The 13,629-nt window shown below is 68.3% G+C and overlaps 2 protein-coding genes across 2 annotated transcripts; one reads left to right on the forward strand and one right to left on the reverse strand.

Moving 5' to 3' along the window:
- The first annotated feature begins 1,686 nt into the window (after nt 1-1,686).
- LOC142818455 (uncharacterized) lies at nt 1,687-8,476 on the forward strand. The gene is made up of 9 exons (XM_075897908.1): nt 1,687-1,836; nt 3,388-3,507; nt 4,227-4,415; nt 5,076-5,256; nt 5,598-5,706; nt 6,218-6,309; nt 7,077-7,168; nt 7,683-7,763; nt 8,164-8,476. Exons 1-9 carry the CDS (start codon nt 1,776-1,778, stop codon nt 8,436-8,438), a joined length of 1,200 nt encoding a protein of 399 aa, XP_075754023.1. The 5' UTR covers nt 1,687-1,775; the 3' UTR covers nt 8,439-8,476.
- Nucleotides 8,477-8,969: 493 nt separating this feature from the next.
- MTFP1 (mitochondrial fission process 1) lies at nt 8,970-13,197 on the reverse strand. The gene is made up of 4 exons (XM_075897909.1): nt 13,049-13,197; nt 10,772-10,899; nt 9,504-9,736; nt 8,970-9,266 (listed from the first exon to the last, which is right to left on the reverse strand). Exons 1-4 carry the CDS (start codon nt 13,101-13,103, stop codon nt 9,194-9,196), a joined length of 489 nt encoding a protein of 162 aa, XP_075754024.1. The 5' UTR covers nt 13,104-13,197; the 3' UTR covers nt 8,970-9,193.
- Between the last annotated feature and the right edge of the window lie 432 nt (nt 13,198-13,629).

A 13,629-nucleotide genomic window follows, 5' to 3' on the forward strand; every position in this document is an offset into this window, starting at 1 on the left:
CTCCTGGCTCAGTGCGGGGATGAGCTCCTGCAGCCAGTCAGCTGGGGGAACCCGTTGCAGTCCACAGGCCCTCTCAAAGGAGCTGAGGAACCCGTCTATGTCACCCATGTCCTTCAATTGGGCCACCACGAGCCTCTCCAAGTGGCTGGCAGCCCTGGGACCTTGGGGCCCATCCGCACTTGGCGCAGCCGGTGCCCCGCTGGTTCTCCGCTCTGCCATGGCCAGCTCATGCTGTCGCTGCCTCTCTCGATCTTGGCGCTCCTTCTCTCGGTCCTGGCGCTCCCTCTCTCGGTCCTGGCGGTCCCTCTCTTGGTCTTGGCGCTCCTTCTCTCGGTCCTCTACTTCCAATTCCCTGATCCGCAGCTGGATCTCCAGCCGCCGCAGCTCCGCTGGGCTGGCCCCTGCCCTAGATGGGCTACGGCTTGCAGGCCTCCCGGGAGACGCTGTCTCATCTCTCCGTTGGGTTCCAGCGCTCCTCCCCCTCTCTGAGCCTGACACACTCTCAGGGGGGGTCTGGCTGCTTCCCCTGGGGACAAGATCCTGGCCCTGTGGCTGGTCATTATCTTCCAGCTGGGCAATCAGCTGGGCCTTGGCTGCTTTCCGCACAGGCAAGCCCCTCTCTCTGCACAGCCCCACCAGCTCTGCCTTCAAGAGTCGGGCGTAGGCCATCTGCCCGCTGGGCCCCTCGGTGCAGACTCACCAGTCTAGTGCTGCAGCGCCCCACGATTCCCAGGAACCGCTTCGCTCTGTCTCCAGCACGCCTGGCTCCAGGGCTCTTGCTTCTACTGCGCCTTGTCGCTTGCCGCTGGGAGCTTCATCCACGGGGTGCAGTGCATCCCACTTCTGACACCAGTGTGACGGCACGTTGGGGGTTCCCCATCTCCTGCACCCCGAAATGGCACAAACAGACTGCACCAGCCAGTGGAATTGAGGGTGGTTTATTGCTCCTCCAGCACAGCGCAGCACAGATGTAATCTGGTCACAGGAACTGGGCTAGGATGCCTCAGGCCCCCTTGAGATGGGGGAGACTGGGCCCCTAAACTCCAGCTCCTCTCCCTAGGCTGTCCCATCCATGCCCTCCGACAGCCAGCAACCAACTCCCTAACTTCCAGCCCTGCCCCCCAGCCAAGGCAGCATTCCACCTTCCTTTGTTCCTCTCCATGGGGGGTGTCTGGCCACTGGTTTGCATAGTGACTCATCCTGTTTTGCTGGGTCGTGGTACCCACAGCAGCCAGTGGGGGTTCCCCCAGAGCCAGCAGCATAGAAACCAGCCAGGTACCCCCACTACGTCACAGAAGGGAACGAGGGTGGTTTCCAGCCACCGAGCAAGCGGGGGCGGCAGGGGACCGGCGGTGGCAGGAGCAAGGGCCAAAGCCAGCGGGGCTCCCCATAAGGACTGGCCGGCTGGGGGCCAGGCGCTGAGCCGGGCACCTGAACCCTGGAAAGAGCCCGGTCGGGACGGGGCGCCTGGCTCCCCTCGGGCAGGACCCAAGCGGAGCCCCTTGCTGAGTTCCCGGGGCCGTGAGCAGCCGCTGGCAGCGAGACGAAGTCAGGGGGCCTTCGGGCGTCCCAGGGACACTGGGCCCTTAGCCCGGGAGCTACAGGGGCCTCCCCTCAGCCCGTCCCGGCTCCAGGTGCCCAGGGCATCTCCGCCAGCTGCAGCCCCGCCCGCCCCCAGGGAGCAGGTGGGGCTCGTCCGCCCCGCCCCGAGCACCTGCGGCCGGGCTATTTCCAGGGGCTGGGGCAGCCCTGCCCTGAATCACTTCTGCTCCAGGATGGCTCCCTGGAGGGTGGCCCTGGCTGTTGTGCTGTGTGCTGCAGTGTGGGGGGTGCCAGGTAATGGGGTGCAGAGTGGCTGGGCTGGGTGTGCAGGGGGTGCCAGGTAATGGGGGTGCAGAGCTGCTGGGTGTGTGTGGGGGGGGTGCCAGGTAATGGGGGTGCAGTGCTGCTGGGCTGTGTGTGTGGGGGGTGCCAGGTAATGGGGGTGCAGTGCTGCTGGGCTGGGTGTGTGTGGGGGGTGCCAGGTAATGGGGTGCAGTGCTGCTGGGCTGGGTGTGTGTGGGGGGTGCCAGGTAAGGGGGGTGCAGTGCTGCTGGGCTGGGTGTGTGTGGGGGGTGCCAGGTAAGGGGGGTGCAGTGCTGCTGGGCTGGGTGTGTGTGGGGGGGTGCCAGGTAAGGGGGGTGCAGTGCTGCTGGGCTGGGTGTGTGTGGGGGGGTGCCAGGTAAGGGGGGTGCAGTGCTGCTGGGCTGGGTGTGTGTGGGGGGTGCCAGGTAAGGGGGGTGCAGTGCTGCTAGGTTGGGTGTGCAGGGGGGTGCCAGGTAAGGGGGGTGCAGTGCTGCTAGGTTGGGTGTGCAGAGGGGTGCCAGGTAAGGGGGGTGCAGTGCTGCTAGGTTGGGTGTGCAGAGGGGTGCCAGGTAATGGGGGTGCAGTGATGCTAGGCTGGGTGTGTGTGGGGGGGTGCCAGGTAATGGGGGTGCAGTGCTGCTAGGTTGGGTGTGCAGTGTGTGTGGGGGGGGGGTGCCAGGTAAGGGGGGTGCCAGGTAAGGGGGGTGCCAGGTAAGGGGGGTGCAGTGCTGCTAGGCTGGGTGTGTGTGTGGGGGGGGGGGAAATGCTACGGCCGGGCTGGGCACCCTGCCTGCTCTCCCCTCTTCCTGGGCAGTCAGAGCAGCTGGGGGCTTTCCCCAGGCAAGGCCCTTGCTTGGCAGGCCTGGCCTCCGGCCTCTTGCTGTGGGGTGGCTGGGGCGGGGCAGGGCTGTCGGGGGCTCTGCTGTGGGTGCCCTGGGCCTGCTGGCCGGCAGTGGGGCGCTGAGAGGGGCCCAGCTGCAGCCGGCGTGGGGCACGGGGGAGAGCTGTGCCCTGAAGCACAGGGGCTGGCGTGCAGCTGGGCTGTCCCCCCGGGTCGGAGCCTTGCCGGCCGAGGTGCCCAACAGGGACGCCCTGCGACGCGCCGGCCCAGCGTGGGGCGCCCCGTGGGGCACCTTGTCGTGCCCCGGCTGCTGTCTGTGCAGGGCAGAGGCTGCTGTTTGGGGGGGCGGGGGGGTCTCCTTGCTGGCCCTGCCTGGCTGCGAGCGCCTGGCCTGCTCCGTCTGCGCTCCTGGCTGTGGAGGCCGGAAGGCGACGCTGGGGTGGGGCTGGTCCCTGGCTTGAGCCCCACGCGCCTCCGCTACAGCTGGAGCTTGCGGGGCGGGGGGTCTGGGGCAGCCCAGCTGTACCCCAGTGGGGGCCCAAGGCCTCCACCCCGCTCCCCGTGCCCTGAGACAGCGGGGGGCTGGCCAAGGGCAGCCCCACACGTGCTGCGGCGCCTGGCTCCCTTGCCGGAGGGGGGGCGGTTCCCTCTAGCTGCTGACCCCGGCTGTCGGGGCAATAAGCAGCCGTTTCCTTCCCCAGCTGCCCCCGAGCTGGCTCCCGCCCCATGGAACGGCTCCTCACGCCCCACCACCGGTCCACAGCCACAGGCCACGGCCACGCAGGCTGCCAAGATGAGCCTCTTCCACAAGGTCCTGACGGGTGAGCGCTCCCCTGCCCCGGGGCGGCCGAGCCCCAGGCTGACGCCGGCCACCTCCTGGCTTGGGGGCTCACCCGGCCCCTTCTCCGCGGGCAGCCCGGGCGGGGCTCCCCTGGGGGCCGCTTCTGACTGGACCATCCCCCTTACGCTCCGGACGGCCCAAAGGAAGCCGCTCCCCCCCCCCCCCCCCCCCGCAGGGCTGTTGCACCCACCCACGCCCTTCCACCCTCTTGTGGGGGCAAGAGCGGCCCCCTGGGGACCCAGCCGGGCGAACGGCCCCTCCACCCAGAGAACCAACACCCCCAGTGGGTCCTGCCGTGGCGGAGGTCCCATGGCCCTGGTTGGCAGGGTGCTGGGAGGGGGCGGAGGTGCCTGCATGGTGCATGGACGAATCGAGGGCTCGGCCTCGTGACCGGGGCGGGGAGGCGGAGATGCTCCCATGTGCCTGCTCGGGGCCACTGGGAACGGCCGCGACTGGCCTACCTGTGGAACTCCACGCCGCAGTGCAGAGGTGAGAACTCGGCGGGGCTGGGCGATGCTGTAGGAGCTGCCACAACTCTCCGTGCCAAGGCTGGAACACCCTGGCCCAGAGCCAGCTCCGTAGTGGGGAGGGTCCCCATGGGCGGCAGAGTCCTGGGGGGTTTCCAGCCGGCACTGGGGCCCCGTCAGTAGCCTGCACTCCCAGGAACGGTGTTCTAGCCTGGCTCTCCATCCCCCGCAGCTGCTAAGGACCTGGTGTCCCCCTTCTGGGACGACCCCTCACCCAGCACCGGCAGCCCTGCGGCTCCCTCCTCGGCTACCACAAGGGCCGGCCGGCTGCTGGCCAGGACTCCCACTCGCACCCAGGCCCTGCACGGCGGCCTCTCCGGAGCGTCTGCGGAGATCCGCTTCCACCTCCGCATCCTGAACGGTGGGTCCCTGCGCGCTCGGGGGCTGCACGGGGCGAGAGCCGCCTTCTCCGTGCCCCATGCCCGGGGCTCCTTCTGCCGTCCCGCCCACGCCAGCCTGACCGAGCCGGGGGGCTGGTGGTGCCGGCGGGCGTGGCCGTGTGCGGTCCTCCATGCTGTGCGGGGAAGCAGGGCCCCCCGAGGGAGTGTCGGCTCTCCCCAGTCTGCCCACTGCCGTTCTCAGCCCGGCTCCTCGGGTCGGGGGACCAGCTCCGGGGCGCTGGCCCCAATGGCGGGATGGGCCTGCCAGGCTACTCCCAGGGCTCCCGCCTCTGGCCGGCCGCAGCGGAGCCGTGGGGTGAGACCCCAGCCCTGCCCGTAGCTCCTGTCCTGAGCTGCTCCGTGCACCACTGGGGGGTGGGGAAGCTTGTTCCCCTCAGCCGCCCTGGCCCGGCCCCAGAGCACGTCTGAGCGGCTCCGTGCTGGCTTGGGAGGGGCCAGCCCTGGCTCCGGGGCAGCAGGAGTGCCGGGCTGCTGCCATCGGCGCGGGCCTGGCCTGGGGAGGGCGGCTGGTGCTGGTGAGGAGCAGTAGCTGTGCCTGACGGGCCTTGCCCACCCCTGGGTGCTGGGAGGGGGTGTCGGTGCACCAGCTGGCGCCCATAACGCCTGTCCTCCCTCCCCAGAGCACTTCAGCGCCGCGCCCGAGCCCCTGAGCTACGTGCCGGGCTCCCCCATCCACGTGGAGGCCAGCGTGGAGGCCAGCTGGGGCGTCCCGCCCCGGATCTACGTGGACGAGTGCTACGGGGCCCGGGCCAAGCGCCTGAGCCGGGCCCGGCGGCTCTACGTGCTGGTGAACGAGCACGGGTCAGTCGGGGCAGGGGAGTGGGTCGCTGCGCGGGCCGGGGGCGGGTCCCACGCAAGGACTCGGCGCACACCCCATCCAGGCTGCGCTGGGCCCTGAGCCGGGGGAGGGCTGAGGAGCCGGGGCCCCTGCGCCCAATGCAGGGCCCTTTAACGCCCTGGGGCTCGAGACCTGGGAGTCGGGCTCCCTTGCTCGAACGGGGAGACGTGTCCCTACAAGGCACATGGGGCGTCCCTCTTCCTGGGCCGTGCCCATCCCCGGGGCAGTGGGGCGCCAAGGCCGGTGGGTTCAGGCTGCCTCGCCCCAGAAGGGGACCCTGTGCTGACCCCTCTGCCGGCTCCAGGTGTCTGCGCGGGGGCGGGTTGGACGCGGCTGCCTGGCGCCGGCCGGAGGAGTCCGCCCTGCAGTTCACCGTCCCGGCGTTCCTGCTGGCTGCCGACGCGGAGGAAGAGGTGAGGCCCGGGGGGCTGGGCTCGGCCAGGGACAAAGGGGGGGCTGGGGAGGCATCTGTCTCCCCCAGCCCGGGCTGAGCCAGCTGAAAGCCACCTGCCCTGCCTCAGCCTGCAGTGTCCCCTGCTGGGCGCTCTGCCCTGGCCATGCCTGGGGATCTAGGCAGCGCCTGGCCTCCTGCCCGGGCTCCAAGCTGCCCCTCCGAGCCCTGGTGGGGCACCCGGCACGGCCTCCGTGGAGCTGGGGGCTGGCGGGGGGTCCCTGGGGCTGCCCCTCGGCCCGGCACAGGCCTGGCCACAGGCTGGCGCTTGGCTCGGTCCAGAACCGTTCTGCCTCCGTGCCGGCTCCTCGGCCCGGCCTGCGCCCCATGGGTGGGAGGGGTGCAGCAATCGGGCCCTGCCCCATCCCGGCTGCTTCTGGGCCCCGCCGGACATGGGGCGCTGGGCCTGTGGGGCGCTGGGCCTGCGGCTTCCCTGGCGGCGGCCCAGGCTCTGAGCTCACGCGCTCTTCCAGGTCTACATCCACTGCCAGCTGGCGGCCTGGGGCCCGGGGAGCCGCGCCCGCCGGGCCAGCAAGTCCTGCTACTACAACCGCACGGCGCTCAGGTCTGCCTGGCTCGCGTGACCCCCTGGGGTGCTGGGGCTCTGCCTGGCTCGCGTGACCCCCTGGGGTGCTGGGGCTCTGCCTGGCTCGCGTGACCCCCTGGGGTGCTGGGGGCTCTGCCTGGCTCGCGTGACCCCCTGGGGTGCTGGGGGCTCTGCCTGGCTCGCGTGACCCCCTGGGGTGCTGGGGGCTCTGCCTGGCTCGCGTGACCCCCTGGGGTGCTGGGGCTCTGCCTGGCTCGCGTGACCCCCTGGGGTGCTGGGGCTCCGGTGGCGCCCGTGTCCTGCCCGCCGCAAAGGGGGTGGGGCTCTGCCTGGCTCACGTGACCCCCTGGGGTGCTGGGGCTCCGGTGGCGCCCGTGTCCTGCCCGCCGCAAAGGGGGTGGGGCTCTGCCTGGCTCGCGTGACCCCCTGGGGTGCTGGGGGCTCCGGTGGCGCCCGTGTCCTGCCCGCCGCGGGGGTGGGGCTCTGCCTGGCCACGCGTGACCCCCTGGGGTGCTGGGGCTCCGGTGGCGCCCGTGTCCTGCCCGCCGCAAAGGGGGTGGGGCTCTGCCTGGCTCACGTGACCCCCTGGGGTGCTGGGGCTCCGGTGGCGCCCGTGTCCCCCTGGGAGCTGCCGGAGCCCGGCTCTGATCCGTGAGCGCGGAGGTGGGGGCGGCAGGTTCCACTGGGTTCTAGTGGCCAGAGGGTCTGGGGCTGCTGGGCCCCCGCAGCACTTGGGGCTGCTGGGCACCCCGTCGGCAGGCCCAGTGACTCCCCTCCCCCTCCAGCTGGCAGGACCTGGAGGACCCTTCCCAGGACTGGAAGTGCAGCTGCTGTACCAGCCACTGCCCTGCTGACCCTGCGCCCCCAGGACCGAGAGGTACCGGGCCCAGGGCCCCGCGTGCGGATCCGTGCGGGGGGCCCTGGCCAGGCTGCTCTCCGCGGGCAGGGCCTGGCAGCAGTCCCAAGGGGGGAGTTTGGGGCTCTGCTCAGGGCACCCGTGAGCCTGGGGGGGGGGGGGCTCGAGGCAGCAACAGCCAACAGGGGAGCAGAGTCTAGAGGGAACCTGCGCTCGACGGGCCCCTCGGTGTAAGGGGGGTTCAGCTCCGAGAGGAGTCGGTCGCTGCTCCCGTGGGCCCCAAGGCCCCAGCAAGAGCAGCCAGTGGTTCCCTCCACCCACTTGGCTGGGGGTGCCTGGGGGCACGGAGCTACCTCAGCCGGGGTTACCCCTGCGAGCTGCCCCTGGTGTGGAGCGAGGCCCGGCACGGGGGGTCTGCGTGCTGCGAATTCCACGCCCGGCTCCTTGGAGCAAGGTGGCTGCAGCTGCCCCACGGCGCTGCCCCACGGCTGGGGGGCGCTCGGCCAGCCTGGCTCCAAGGTCTGTTTCCCTCCAGCGCTCGTGGGCGAGGGGCTGCTGCACAGGACGGTGGCTGGCCCCGTGGCGGTGCACCAGGCGCAGGCTCCGTGGTACGAAGGTAGGTGCCAGGGCCCGGGGGGGCGGGGGCAGCGGGGAAGGGCTCAGACCCCCCGCTGGGGGGGCGGCTGGAGCAGCCGTTGCGGGCCTATCCGGGGGGGGGGGGGTCCTGGAGCAGCCGTTGCGGGCCTATCCGGGGGGGGGGGGTCCTGGAGCAGCCGTTGTGGGCCTATCCGGGGGGGGGGGGGGTCCTGGAGCAGCCGTTGTGGGCCTATCCTGGGGGGGGGGTCCTGGAGCAGCCGTTGCGGGCCTATCCGGGGGGGGGGGTCCTGGAGCAGCCGTTGCGGGCCTATCCTGGGGGGGGGGGTCCTGGAGCAGCCGTTGCGGGCCTATCCTGGGGGGGGGGGGGGGTCCTGGAGCAGAAGCAGCGGCCCCGGGCTCACCCCGATGTCTCTCCCCAGAGCGCTGCCGCAGCCTGAAGCACCTGCTGCTGGTGGGCGTGGCGTTCGCGGGCAGCTGCCTGGTGGGAGCCCTGTTCGTGGGCGGCGCGCTGGGCCTGGGCCTGGCCTGGCTGCGGCTGTGGCGGCGCGGCGCCGGGGGCCGGCTGCGCGAGCGGAAGGAGTACCCCTTCCACACCGAGCTGCAGACCGTGGTGAGCGCTCTGGGCGCGGCCGAGCCGGAGAGGGAGAGCGGCGCCGACGGCACCTCGAGCGCGGAGGCCGCGGAGAAGGCCTGAGCCGCCCGCCTGCGGCAATAAAGGCTCCTTTTGGCGAACGGCCGGCTCCTGGCTCGTCCTTCCCTCGGCCAGCGTCGCGGGGGGAGGGGAGGGATGGGCCCTGGAGCAGGTGGGGTTTCCTGGCTCGCGGCTTTCCAACGGGCCGGCCATGGCCCTGGAGCACGTGGGGTCCCTCACGCCGCCCGTCTTCCTCCTCCACCACTGCCTCAGCCCAGCCCAAGCCGTGGCTGGTGCCTTGGGCACCTCTGGCTCCAGCGCTGGCCGACGGGCATTGCCCGTGGGGGGTGACAAGAGCCCAAGCGGCTGAGGGATCACTGGGGTAACACCCTATTGGCCTGCAGGGCAAGTGCCCAGGGACCGAGGGCTACGGGACAGCAGCTGGAGCGAGGGGGGCGCTGCTGGTCAGCCTCCTGCTGCCCGGAGCCGGGCCTGCCAGGGACACCCTGCGTCGGCTGGGGCCTGGCCGGTCCTCGGCTCCTCACCCTCCTGCACCGCACGACAGCTCAGTCACTGGCCTGGCCATGGAGCGAGTTCAGGCTGAACTGGTTTATTGGGGGAGGGGGCACTGGCGGCCGGCGCTGGGCGGGGGAGTGAGTGCAGCTGGCCTGCCGCCAGGGTTCACAGTGAATCCCGATCCCGTGGCTTCGGTGCCAGCCCGGCCCGCGCCAACGTCTCCTGAATCGGGCTGAAGAGCTGCGATCCCAGCAGCGGGCTGGGGGCAGCAGGAGGTGAGGGCGGCCGTGGCGCCGGCTGTGCTAGGACGAGGGCCCTTTCTCTTCCCTGCCGTAGAGCCTGCGCAGGCTGGCGTCCATCAGGAAATCCACGGACCTGCAGCGAGGAGAGGCTGGGGTTACGGCCCCGCCGGGGCCTGTGGGCAGGGGCTGGAGGGCGGCGTCTGTGCCCGGCTCTCTCCCCTCCCAGCTGGTACCTGCCCTGAGGGCCATGCATGGGCCCCGCCCCTCCAGCTCTGATACCAGCTGGTGGCTTTGCCACAGGTGCTGGGGGAGGCTAGTAAGCAGCAGCTCAGATCCGCCAGCATCTGCCTCGGCCCCGGCGCAGCCTTACCTGTCGATGGGCTTGATGATGAGGGGGATGGCGGAGAGGCCGATGGCCGTGGTCGCCCACTTGCGGACGGGGAGGGGCCAGCGGGTGGCGGTGCCCAGGAGGTAGAGGGAGGCTGCACAGATCCGGTTAATGGTGAAGCCTGGGATGGCCACGGAGGCCAGTGCCTGCCACACAAAGGTGTCCCCCACTGCCACGGCCACCCGCGCTGTCCGGCCTGCGTCCTGCTGGTGCACCTGCGGGGGAGCACAGAGTGCGTGGGGCAGGGTGCGCATGGTGGGGGAAGAGGGCACAGGATCCGCTATGGGACTGGGAACAGACTGCAGCTGCACGGGAGGAGTGAGAACATGTTCAGCAGAGGCAATGTGTGTGCATGAGTACACCTGTGTACGCCAGTTGTGAGTGTACAGCCCTGGGGGTGTGTACAGGGGTGGGTGCTGGTTGTGGGTGTACAGCCCTGGGTGTGTGTACAGGGGTGGGTGCTGGTTGTGGGTGTACAGCCCTGGGTGCGTGTACAGGGGTGGGTGCTGGTTGTGGGTGTGCATGAGTACAGCAGTGTGTGCCAGTTGGGAGTGTACAGCCCTGGGTGCGTGTACAGGGGTGGGTGCTGGTTGTGGGTGTGCATGAGTACAGCAGTGTGTGCCAGTTGGGAGTGTACAGCCCTGGGTGCGTGTACAGGGGTGGGTGCTGGTTGTGGGTGTGCATGAGTACAGCAGTGTGTGCCAGTTGGGAGTGTACAGCCCTGGGTGCGTGTACAGGGGTGGGTGCTGGTTGTGGGTGTGCATGAGTACAGCAGTGTGTGCCAGTTGTGAGTGTACAGCCCTGGGGGTGTGTACAGGGGTGGGTGCTAGTTGTGGGTGTGCATGAGTACACCTGTGTACGCCAGTTGTGAGTGTACAGCCCTGGGGGTGTGTACAGGGGTGGGTGCTGGTTGTGGGTGTGCACAAGTACAGCAGTGTGTGCCAGTTGTGGATGTACAGCTCTGGGCATGTACAGCTCTGGGGGGGTGAGACGGTGCAGCTCTGCAGGTGCAGGGACGGTGTGGAGGCCTGTGTACATGCACACGTACACCTGTTTGCGGGTTGGGTGTAAAGCTGTGAATGCACAGGGGTATAGGTTGGGGGTGTACACAGCTGTGACTGCACATGTGCGGGTGTGTGCATGGCGGGTGTACAGCGCTGTGCCCGCACAGCTGTGCATGTTGGGGGTGTATAGCAGTGTGCATGGGGGGGTGATGGTATACAGGGGGTGGGAGAGCCCAGGACACTCACAGCAGCTGCCTTCCGGCCCTTGTCGATGGCATCGGCCGCCACGTAGGAGGTGGCCACCCCGTAGCTTGCCCAGACCAGCGAGACAGGCACGATGGCTCTGAAGGACTCGCCAACCTCATTGGCATAGCCTGCAAGGAAGGGCACAGCTCAGCAGGGGCGGGGCTGGCGCCAGAAGAGGCGTCACCAGCCACATGCCACTTCCTGCTCTCGGTTCTTCGCACCCGGCGCCGTTCTAGACTCCATCGTCCCCCTGAGCCGTCCCTGTGGCGCAGGGGAACGTCCCGATCTTACATGTCTCCTCAGGCGAAAGCCGATCCAAGCCCTTACCCGCCCGTGTGGCCTGTTTCTGACTCTCTTCCCAGGCCAAGATGGTTTTATTTTTTAGATGTGTGGCTGTGCCATGGATCTATACGGTGCCAGGAAGGTATTCCGTCTCATTCTCGATCCCGCCTGGAATGCCTCCTAACATTGGGTTTGCTTTCTGACGGCCGCTGCGCACTGCGGGGATGTTTTCAGAGAACTCGCCACAGTGACTCCAAGATCTCTGTCTTGGGTGGTAACAGGTAATTTAGACCCCATCATGGACAATTTAGATGCTAGCATACAGAGGACGCTTGTTGGGTGCATCTAGACTGGCAAGAGTTTGCACAAAAACTTGCCGCCTGTCTACACTGGCCGCTTGAATTTGCGCAAGAGCACTGATGACAATGTAAGATTGGCTGTGTTCTTGCGCAAGAACTCTGACGCTCCTGGTCAGGGAAAAAGCCCCCTTGCGCAAGAGGTCAGTGTACGTAGGGACAGGAATTTTTTGCATAAAGTCCTGATGGCAAAAATGGCCACCGGAGCTTTCTTGCGCAAAATGCGTCTATACTGGGCACAGATGCTTTTGCGCAAAGGCACTTGCCAATCTAGATGCTCTTTTGCGGAAATACTTTTAATGGAAAACAGTTTTTCCATTAAGTATTTCTGCAAAATCATACCAGTCTAGTTCCCAGCTGATACCAAGCTGGGAGAGGTAACAACTGCTCTAGAAGACAGAGCCATAACTTAAAATGACCTGGACAAAAGGAAGAAACGCTCTGAGGTCAACAGGATGACATTTAATAAGGACAAATGCAAAATACTCCACTTAGGAAGCACCAATCAGTTTCACACACACCGAATCGGAAGTGACTGTCTAGGAAGAAAGGGACCTAGAAGGCAGAGTGAACCACACGCTAAATGAGGCCACATTGTGATGCTTGCCAAAAAAAAAAAAGCAAAGCCGATTTAACAGGCGTGTTGTGAGCAAGACACGGGAAGTCATTCTTCCGCTCTACTCTGCGCTGGTTAGGCCCCAGTTGGCCTCGTGTCCAATTCCAGGAGCCACACTTCAAGAAAGATGTGGAGAAATTGGAGAAGGCCCAGAGAAGAGCAATAAAAATGATGCAAGGTCTCGAACATGAGCTAGGCGGGAAGACTGAAAGAATCGGGCTTGTGTAGTTCAGAAAAGAGAAGGCTCAGCGGGGCCATGAGAGCGGCTTTCAAGTATTTAAGAGGAGGGGGAGAAAAATTCTCCTTGGCCTCTGAGGACAGGACAAGAAGCAAGGGGCTTACACTGCAGCCAGGGAGGTTGAGGTTGGACATTAGGAGAAACTTCCCGCCTGGCGGGGGGTCAAACACTGGGATGAGTTGCCTGGGGAGGTTGTGGAATCTCTATTGCTGGAGATACTGAAGGGCAGGGTGGACGGATGGCGGCTGGGGCTGGGGCTGGCAGGGGAGGGACAGGAGGCCCCTGCAGGTTCCTTGGTTCTCTGAGTCCAGCCGGTGGGTGGTTTCCAATGTGCATGACTTTGCATGTATTAACACTGGCCTTCAGCTGCCCAGTCGCCCAGGTCAGAGCGACCCTGGGAGAGCAGGGCTGGGCCGGACCGCACAGGGCGGCTCCCCCGTGGGGCAGGGGCAGGGGCAGGCGGGAGGGGCGCCGCTGCTGCGCTGGGGCTCTCCGCAGGGGGGCTGTAGGACGGCCGTGCCCAGAGGTGTTAGCCCAGCGGCCTCCCTGTGCTGCAGGCTGGGGCGGGATCCCAGAGGCCGGGGGTAGCTGACGGTAGGAAGGTCACCCTGGGAGCAGCAGCCAGGCCGGGCGGCTCCAGCACCCCAGGGGATCCCCTGGGCGGAAGGGGCACGGGTCCGCTCCCCAGCGCACGTGGGCAGGGGTGCACACAGCCCCCCCCGCACCCGGGTGGCTACACCCCCCCCCCCTCCCCGCGCACTGCCCGGCCAGGCCCCCGCACTCACCCAGGTAGCGCACCCACGTGTCCCGGTACAGGTCGGGCTCCGCGGGGCCTCCCATGGCGCAGCGCCCGCGGGCTCCGGGCCCGGCGCCTCCAGCCCGGGGCGCGTCACAGCGCAGAGCCCGCCCCCGGCTCCGCCCCCCCGCCCGGGACACTGCGGCCCCCCCCCGCCCGGGACACTGCGCCCCCCCCGATACTCTCCAGCCCCCCCCCCCGCCCGGGACACTGCGCCCCCCCCGATACTCTCTAGCCCCCCCCGATACTCTCTAGCCCCCCCCCCGCCCTGGACACTGCGCCCCCCCCCGATACTCTCTAGCCCCCCCCGATACTCTCTAGCCCCCCCCGCCCGGGACACTGCGCCCCCCCCGATACTCTCTAGCCCCCCCCGATACTCTCTAGCCCCCCCCGCCCGGGACACTGCGCCCCCCCGATACTCTCTAGCCCCCCCCGATACTCTCTAGCCCCCCCGCCCGGGACACTGCGCCCCCCCGATACTCTCTAGCCCCCCCCCGCCCGGGACACTGCGGCCCCCCCGATACTCTCTAGCCCCCCCGCCCGGGACACTGCGGCCCCCCCGATACTCTC

This window comes from Pelodiscus sinensis, chromosome 15, assembly GCF_049634645.1.
Source record: "Pelodiscus sinensis isolate JC-2024 chromosome 15, ASM4963464v1, whole genome shotgun sequence".
NCBI classification, from domain to species: Eukaryota; Metazoa; Chordata; order Testudines; family Trionychidae; genus Pelodiscus; species Pelodiscus sinensis.